This window comes from Sinocyclocheilus rhinocerous, unplaced genomic scaffold (assembly GCF_001515625.1).
Source record: "Sinocyclocheilus rhinocerous isolate Xijiao unplaced genomic scaffold, SAMN03320098_v1.1 scaffold86, whole genome shotgun sequence".
Taxonomy (NCBI): Eukaryota; Metazoa; Chordata; class Actinopteri; order Cypriniformes; family Cyprinidae; genus Sinocyclocheilus; species Sinocyclocheilus rhinocerous.
Genome location: NW_015650012.1, coordinates 173,722 through 183,284, shown reverse-complemented (window position 1 = coordinate 183,284; position 9,563 = coordinate 173,722). Strand labels below are relative to the sequence as shown.

At 35.3% G+C, this 9,563-nt stretch overlaps 1 protein-coding gene across 1 annotated transcript in view; it reads left to right on the top strand.

The window, feature by feature from the left end:
• Positions 1–3,003: 3,003 nt before the first annotated feature.
• Positions 3,004–9,563, top strand: part of sacm1la (SAC1 like phosphatidylinositide phosphatase a) — a 15,007-nt gene continuing 8,447 nt past the window's right edge. Inside the window, exons 1-4 of the mRNA XM_016516297.1 lie at positions 3,004–3,085; positions 6,118–6,215; positions 7,396–7,470; positions 7,582–7,709. Coding sequence (XP_016371783.1) covers positions 3,057–3,085; positions 6,118–6,215; positions 7,396–7,470; positions 7,582–7,709 — 330 coding nt within the window. The 5' untranslated portion in view covers positions 3,004–3,056. The remainder of the gene's footprint in view (positions 3,086–6,117; positions 6,216–7,395; positions 7,471–7,581; positions 7,710–9,563) is intronic.

The following is a 9,563-nucleotide window of genomic DNA, read 5'->3' as shown; positions in this document are numbered from 1 at the left end:
ACACACAATCTCTGACCGCAGTCTTAGACAAACTTTGGCAATTAAGTATGTTAGTAATGAAATCTTGAATAAGAGTGGAAGACTGTGGGAAACACACACACACACACACACACACACACACACACACACACACACACACACACACAAAGGGGACCTTTCAACAACCTTCCAGCACACACGCACCTGCATGCTTCTGCTGAATAGATATGCTGTAATCCTGTGACCACAATTTCCTAACTCTGCAAACTCATTCAATCTTCTTTTAAAAAGCATGATCATATTCAATACGTTGTGCAATACCTCATATAAATGTGTATATTTACTTAGTGGAAGCCACTGTTTTTATTTTAATTCAAACATTTGTGATTATTAAAAGTGTTCCTTTTATTAATATATTTAAACAAATAACTAAGCACGAAATAAAAGAAAATACTCTATTAAACTGTAAAATGAGATCACGACGCCTTAGTAATGTGCTGTTCTTATTGAGATTATTTGTATATGAAAGCCCATTTCTGTCACATAAGAAAAAAAATCATGCATTGGTCAATCATAATTATGACATATTTATGAAAACAAATTATGACATACTAACTTGAAATTATGAAATAAAAAATCATTCAACTTTTTATGTCAATTCTGGCTTTTTATTTCACAATTTTTAAAAAGCCTGATTTTTTTTCTCTCATGTGATGGAAATGGGCCATAGTGTATGAGAATTATACCTAAAAAGACTTCTTGAGGCTCGAGTATGAAATATTCACCGCAAAATAAAAAGGTTAATAAGCTCAAAAGCATTGTTAATGCTTGAGAAGTAAGTAAACAGCTATATCTTTCAAAAATATCTTTCATAGACAAACCTGATGATATATAAAATGAGACAAAAAAAGCCCTGTAGACAAAGACCTGTTTAGGATCCCTAGTTTTTTTTTTTTCTTTAAAAAAAATATTTATTTGTTTGACTGCAAGATATTTTACAACATAAGGAATATTTTAGATGTAACCAGAGTTGTTCGATTCATAATCTGTCTTCTCTCATTTGTCGTAAATCATGGAAATATTTTGTCCTTTTTTTTTTTTTATTGCTATAAAGAAAGTACAAAAATCAATGCCAGGGTTAGTTTAGGATCCCTAGGTTTTTTTTTTGTTTGTTTGTTTGTTTATTATAATATATGAAACACAGAATGACATTAATATACTACATACCAGGGAGCAAGAAAATAATGTACCTTTTAAAAAGATTCACAGTTTTTACAGCTTTCTTATTGGTAGAGTCAGAAATCAAATACATATACAGTTTTAACTCTTCCAGAAAAAGGTTAAAGAAAGGCTTACACTTACAATATTTACATTTGTGTACAAAATATTTGGCGAGAAACAAAATAAGATTGAGTAAATAAAAAACATCTGATTGTTCTCTTTCAAAATGTGTATAACCCAGAATAACATTTTCATATTTCAATGACATTTCAGGAATTATACCACAAAAAATACTCAAAATGTTTTCCCACAGATTCTTAGTATACTCACAATACCAAAACAAATGAGACAAATCTTCAGTTTGGAGACCACAGAAGGAGCAATTTACATCAAAATCCTCAGAAATAAACCTTTGTAAAAAACATTTTGTGGGATAGCACCGATGTATCATTTTATACGACACTTCTTTTATCTTATTGTACAAAAATCATTTTTGAGGCAAAACCCACACTCTAGCCCAGTTAATTTCACCTACATGTCTGTTCCAATAAAAGATGGCATTCGGACAAGAGACAACCTCATTCTGGAACAGAGCACGAATGCTCCTATTATTTGATTTGGTGGTAAGGGATAATTTACCAACATATGTATCAAATACATTTTATATTTTATAATGTGACAAAAACTCCTCATATTTTAAAGGAATCCCTTGGTCATTGAATAACTGACTCACCAAAATAATATTATTTTTAGCCCAATTATCAAAATAAATTGATTTATTCTTGTACAGCAGATCTCTGTTGTGCCAAATTATATAACTGTGTGGGGAAAAATTATGCTTGTAAATTAAAGACCATGATAAGAGACATTGTTTGTGAAAGTGAGATAATTTGGAAGGAATTTTGTCAGGATTATAATTACCTAATTTAGAAAAAAAAAATTGGGTATAAAGTTCCATAAAGAGGTGGGATTTTTTAAAATGTTGTTTAATCCAGTTTATTTTAAATGTATAATTTAGGGTAGAAAAGCTGATGAAATTAAGTCCACCTTTTTCATAAGTATTCATAACTACAGATTTTCTAATATAATGTTTCTTATTTTTCCATAAGAAATTAAATAAACATTGGTCGTTTAGGATCCCTAGGTTTTTTTTTATTTTTTTTTATTCTATCAATTTATTGAAAATATTTCTTTGTCAAAGTACAATGGCTTATTTATTATTATTATTTTAATTAAAAATACCATACATTTAAAACGCAATGTAAGAGATTATGGGGAAAACAGAGGCAAGTCAGTGTGTACAAATTTATGAAACAGCATGAAACTAAAAAAAAAAAATTATATTTACAACACTAGGCATTATGAATGTTTCTCAATGAAATCAATCAACCAGTAAATGGGTTGGCATGGATAGTAACATCCTTAATATGGACATCATTAAGAGGACGGAAAGTTTTATTTAAAGGGGTCATATGATGCGATTTCATTTTTTCCTTTCTCTTTGGAGTGTTACAAGCTCTTGGTGCATAAAGAAGATCTGTAAAGTTGCAAAGACTAAAGTCTCAAATCCAATTTGTAAAAATCGACGCGTTTCAAAAAGGCGGGGCATAGAGGAGAGTACAGAATGTACAGTATGTGGAAAATAATGTGTTTTTTTTACTTTAAACCGCATAAACACATTTCATTACACCAAATACACAAAATAATGTTCTTTTTAGCAACATCATATGACCCCTTTCAGATCCCTAGGTGCAAGTGAGGTAACCTGCACCGTGACGTCTCAACCGGAAGCTGCACCTTCCAATCGCCACTCCCACATAAACGTCACGGCAGATTGACCAAACCCGGAAGAGAAGATGGCGACCGCCTACGAGAGGTTCAACCTGTAAGTTGAAACTTTTATTCGAGCGCAGCAACAGATATAAACGCACCCGGCGCCCGCTTTCGCTTTAATGGAGGGCGTCTGTTTTAATGGCAGCGTCTGTGGGCGCTGTCAGGAAGTATTGTTGCCAGTCCAGGGCAGTTTTCGGTTGTGGTGAAAGCTGCACTCGTTTAAGCCGTTCAGACACTGTTCAGATTGGCTGTGTTTCAAAACCCAGTGAGCTGCATATCTAGACAGCATTTAAACGCGAATCTTTATACTGCATTACGACAACAAAACACGCCAAATGCTGTCTAGGCAGCTCACTGGGTTTTGATGCATTGATTTGAGTCTGGACAGCAGCTGTGCTCATATTTCAGTAAGTGTAAGTTACACATATAGCGGACTGGGGTGTTCATTTGGACTGCATTAGGATGCTGAGGCCAGCTGAAGCACACTGAGCTGTTTTTGAATGTTTAAAACAAACGATTATATGGCATACTGTACAATGATGCACAATTAATATCTGGTTAATTGAGAAACTGTGAAACTGTAGTCGAACCACTGAGAGGGAGGTGAACCTGAATGTAATATCTCCAGCCCACACCTTACATCAACATGATGCTGAGTTATCAGACACTCAGGCACTGATATGAGTTACAGTGGTCTGTTTGTGTCAGGCTTCTGAACATGTACAGTAGTTCTGAGAACCAAGATTGTTTTGCACTGACATTATTTATCACGACAGTTGAATGGAATGAAAAGAAGGTTTGACACTAGTGATGCAAATGTATTTAATAATAAACACTCAAATAAAAACTGAGTTGCATATAAAAAATTCAATTGCATGTAAGATTTTGGTGTCCACTTTTAACGATATATTCATTCTTTGTTGGAAAACATTTAACAGTGACTGTTATTACAACAGTGACCGTAACTAAAAACTTTTTTTCAAATATACATTTAGACTTGCTAACAGATTAAGTAAAAATATAATCCATTTGTAGTGCATATATTCAGAAAAATGTTCCTCTCTAGAGGAATTTTTTTCTAGGTAATAATGCGTTTATGGACACTGAATGGCTTTCCCAAGGTAAATGTGATGTTACATGCCATATTGTTTACAAGTTGTTTTATTAATGTCTTCCTTCAGTTGAAACAATGATTAAATGTGTACACGAGACATTTCAGTAAGTTGCACTTTTTCTTTCAACATACCTGATGTTTATTCTTATTTCGGCTGAATATTTTTGGTTGCCGATATTTTGGTGCATTTTTTAATCGGTGTGTCAGAAACTTACATAATTTGGCCTCGCAGAGTCTTTTCACTTTAAAAATAGTTATAGTACAGTAATAAATAGTAAATACAGTAATAAATACTATGATGTATATTTGTCTACACGTTTCACAATTTAAATAATGTGTCCGTTTAATTACTTCTAGAATTAGTTATTTTTTGCATAAAAGTAATAATGAATATGCTTATCAGAATTGTCACAATGCAAAAAATAGTTTTTTGAAAATTATTATTAGTAGTAGTTTTTTATATTTATTTTATTTAATGGGGTGAACCAGACATATTAGTCATTTTTTAGATTCACAATTATGCTTACAAGATACCAAAATATAAATGATTGTTTGTGTCTTCTTCTTTAATTATGAAATCTGCCCGTTTTGTAAAATTTTTTAGAGATACAGTAAGCCCTTCAGTTTTATGAATGGCCTCTTGCACAATAAACAGAACATTGCCACTGGTATTACAGCTGACATAAGCTTGGCATAGTTTATAAGACTCTTTACTGTGCACATAGTTCATAATGGCTGTGATTTGTCATATACAGACACTAGACACAGATCAATAAGGGATGTGAATTTGTCACCACTGTTGCCACAAAACAGAACAAAACTGCAGGCTAAAGTTGAACATCTGTGTTGTTTTTACTTGCGTGACCTGATCAGAAGGCTCAGAGAATTCTAAAAATACCAAATGTAGTTACATGAAATCAAACCGTGAGCCATCAAGTAAATGTTGAAATTTTGAGACTGATTCCATAGACCTATTATGCAGTCATGGTTAATGGGGCAGAGGTTAACCGTGCAAAAGCTGCATGCTTTCCTGTTTGCAAACTCATCAAGTGGTGCACAGAAAGTGGCAGCTCAGCATTTTGGTAAGGAAGGAAGACCCCAGCCATTAAAGTGGGACAAGCATGTACGATGTTACTGAAACAGACTCTCAAACTCCTCACATTGTGGAAACTTGCATTATGAGACAGTAGCTGCTTCCCAAATGACGCACTATACACTATGCACTCATACACTATGTACTTATGCACTATGTACTCAACCATGTATAGTATGAATTATATAAGGTTATTTTGTCATTCATAATCGGAGTCTGATAGCCCCTTACCCTTCGGTACGTAATTAAATCTGCGACAGTTGAGTGCATGAAGTGTCCAACATTCCACACTTCATTTTTTAGGTTATTTAAGTGCATCATCCGAGTATTTAAAGTGCACTTTTTCTTTTTGGAATTTTCAGTGTGAACACACTACTCACACTATTTATACTACTAAACGTCACATAATAGTGCTTAAGTACGTGATTTGGGACGCACCTCGTGTCTATCTGTAATTTTCTCTAAACTTTATTTAAAAATATGCACAACCGAAAGTGAAAAGCACTTCTGATTTAAGACGTTGCTGAAAATCTGTTCTCTCCAGATGGTCTAAGATGAAAATTAATTTCAAGCTATTATGTTTCTGACGCTGTTTTGCCTTATTAATATCATCACCACTTGAAAGCTGATTGTATTGCATATACAATTTCTTTATTCAGTGCTGTTTATCACATTCACAATAATCTCAAAGGCATTTGAAGCTAACTGTCAAATGCTACCCAGCCAAACCCTGATCTCTTGTTTTATACTGGAAAAACCTGTGTGTGTTTACCAGCACATTGAGAAAAGCCTCAGAATAGACTTGTGGCTCTGTTTAATCAGAAGGAGTTAGGTTTATTTGTTGAGAATAAAACAGTCTTTTCTGCCTTTTTCATAGGCATGCAACACCTGAGAAGTTCTACATTGAGGCCTGTGGTGATGGAGCTAATGACGTGTTGGTTATTGATAGGGTGTCCACCGAGATGACCCTCTCAGGTACAGTCTGACTGCTAATAAGACTGCAAACCAGTTCAAATTCTTTGTATTCCATTTCATCTTGAATGCAAATGGCCCATTTTATGATTACAAGTTAGTAAGATGTTTTTTTTTTTTTAAAGAACTTAATACTTTCACTCAACAAGGACACATTAAATTGATCAAAAGTGACAGTAGAGACATTTAAAATGTTACAAAGGATATATCAAATAAGTGCTGTTCTTTTGAACTATCAAAGAATCCTGAAAAAAAAATCTATCACAGTTTTCACAAGCATATGAAGCAGTGCAACCATTTTCAACATTGATAATAATAAGAAATGAGTCTTGAGCAGCAAATCAGCATATTAGAATGATTTCTGAAGGATCATGTGACACTGAAGACTGGAGTAATGATGCTGAAAAAATTCAGCTTTGCATCACATAAATAAATAAATTACATTTTAACATATATTCAAATAGAAAACAGTAATTTTTCATTGTAATAATATTTCACAATATTATTATTTTTGATCAAATAAATGCAGCCTTTGTGAGCTTAAGAGACTTTCAAAAACATCCCCAATGTTTTGAACAGTAGTGTATATAAATGATGTCTGTTTAATTCTAATGTTTATTTTTTTGTCTATTGCTAGAAAATTGCAAAACGAGAATGTTTAAACTATCTTTCAATGTATCCCAAATTTTTGTAACATGGTTACTAAAAGTGAATAGAATAATAAAACAGCTCATTTAAAATATAGTTTGTCTTCCTGAGGTTGCCGATGAACATTTTCTGAAGGTTAAGCACCTCATTTCTCTGACCATGTGAAAAAGTATAGTGAAAAATGTATAGTTTGAGCAGCTGTGATCTGACATTTATGAACAGCTACAACTTATAATGGAGTCAGACCTTTTAAAGTATACAGGCATCGATGAAAAGTTATGGCAGCTATTTGGACTTTGTTGCAGTTCTCTGTTTTAATGGTGACCTCCTTGCAAAGTGACATTTCATCAGTATTGTCAGTGTGACATTTTACGTTTGAGGTAGTTGCTGTGATCTTTTGTTAAAGGTGTATTCCAGGAATAGCACAGGTCTGTTACTTCCTCTTATTGAAGCAAAGAAGTATATTAAATAAGCAATCGTCAAAATGAGTGTTACTGTGACTTGAATGGTGCATTAATGTTTTTTCATCTTGAAGGTATTAAGGACATCCCCCCATCAGGCGTAACCAGGCCCATTTGTGGAATCATGGGAACTACCCGCCTGGTGGCTGGTAGGTTCTATATTATTATGATGTTCCGATTTTCCAGAGGATTCAGAATGTTGATTGTATGACGTATACTTTTGATTACCATGACGCATGATTTTTTTTTTGGTTCTGCAGGGATGTACCTCATAGTCATCACCCGGAAAAGGAAAGTGGGCGACCTGTTTGGCCACACTGTGTGGAAAGCGCTGGAGTTTGATGTGATTTCTTATAAGAAGACCATTTTGCACCTCACAGACATTCAGGTCATTAAAGTCCCTAACCTCAACCTTCAGTTTAATGCTGATGTTTGTGACACCTTGAGTAGAAAGCGGGCTATAAATGTCATTCGTTGTTTGATCAGTTGCCCAGTGTTTCTCTAAATCATAACCAAAGGTTTCCTGCTCTGAACTTTTAAGCCTTTTTTTCCATTTACAGTTTACTCAGAAATGCTGTAAGAGCAACGCAACAGATTCACCCCCGGCTTGTGAAATTGGGTGTACTCATACAGTCAATTTTTCATTTGAGCCCACGCTTGGACCGCAGCGATATCTCATTACAGTGTTGCATACTTGCTGCATTATTTAGCAAGGAGATTTCGGCTGAAATGGCCTTGGAAGCAGCCTGTGAGTAGACCAGTATTGGACACATGAAGTGTTTTCGTGCTGGAGTTGAAACAAGTACATGGGAGGCTTGACTGCAGCCAACTAGATCATTAAAGTACTCCAAACATCTCTACTCTTATCAGAAGGTTCAGTGTAAGCGCATGAGGTCTGCAGTGGATGCTTCTAGCTACACTAGCTTGGTTTCATGCGCTGTTTCGTTCCAAAATGTGTCCGGAAACAAATTAATAACAAAATGCAAGTGCGTTCTGCATTCTCAGCAATGTTTGCATACTTGACTAAACTATGTTTCTGGCCTGGATGAAAGTGCCACACGTTTACTAATCTGCTTTCCACCCTGATTTTTGAGAAGGTGATGATTCCTTGCACGAATTGTCTATGTAATGTTTTATGTTGAATATTGTGAAATTTTCATAATGAATTGCATGTAAATATAAGCGCTTTGGGCAGAGTTGAGCAGAAGGGAATAACTGCAATGAGAGATGAGTTTGCGTACAAAGGCAAATGGTTCTGCTGACCAGGTTCTTCTGGGAGGAGGAATCAATTCAGGTCATTCCTATTCCACTCCATTCCCAGAGCTTCATGGATAGTGATCCTGTTACAGCAGAAAGGATATGCTGGCATTGGATGAGAGCTTAGTTTTGGCACCCGCATGTGGACCAAAGCTTGTTTTCAGTAATAATTAGGGTTGCTCTGATTGATCGGCTGCCGATCGCTATCGGCCGATAATCGCTTTGGGAAGTTTGATCGGCGGTCTCTATAAAGGCCGATCTCAAGCTGATGACGCGCCTGCGGTGAGAGGTTTGGCATGACATGCAGCGGCAACCGTCTCAATCTCTGTCAGGCGCGGGTATAGTAATTATAATGCTGAAGGTGAGGTACAATTCATATTTCTTTATTAAATAACTTACAAAGTAATTTGAAAACTTTCTGTGAGACGTAATTCCACAATGCATGAGTGAATCATGGCGCACTCTCTCTCTTTCCCTCTCAAAATGCACAAATGGCTTCAAATCACCACATGGCATCTGCACTATAAGCGAGCTGCACACTGCACAGTTGACACAGGAATTGTCACTTGCACAATCGAGGCAGTGTCGTATAATCACTAAAAGTTATCATTTGCATTTCTTTTTAAGTCTTGCCAGTGTTTACTCTCCTAGAGTGAACAGAAATCCTGATTGGAACATCACTATAAATAATTCTAAATGATAAAAAGAGGCTTCAAAAAGATCAGCATCAGTGATCGTATCGGCAGAGACTGCTTCCTGTGATCGACGATCGGTGATTGGCTCCAAAAATCCTGATCGGAGCACCCACCCTTAGTAATAATGAATGAGTTGTACTAAAGTAAGATTGCTGTGAGTGTTGTGTGATGCATTGGAGCAAATTAACCCGTGAACATGCTTGTTTTGAATACATGATATGCACTGGCTTCAACTACAAGACTTTCTACAGTCTCTCTCTCTCTCTCTCTCTCTCTCTCTCTCTCTCTCT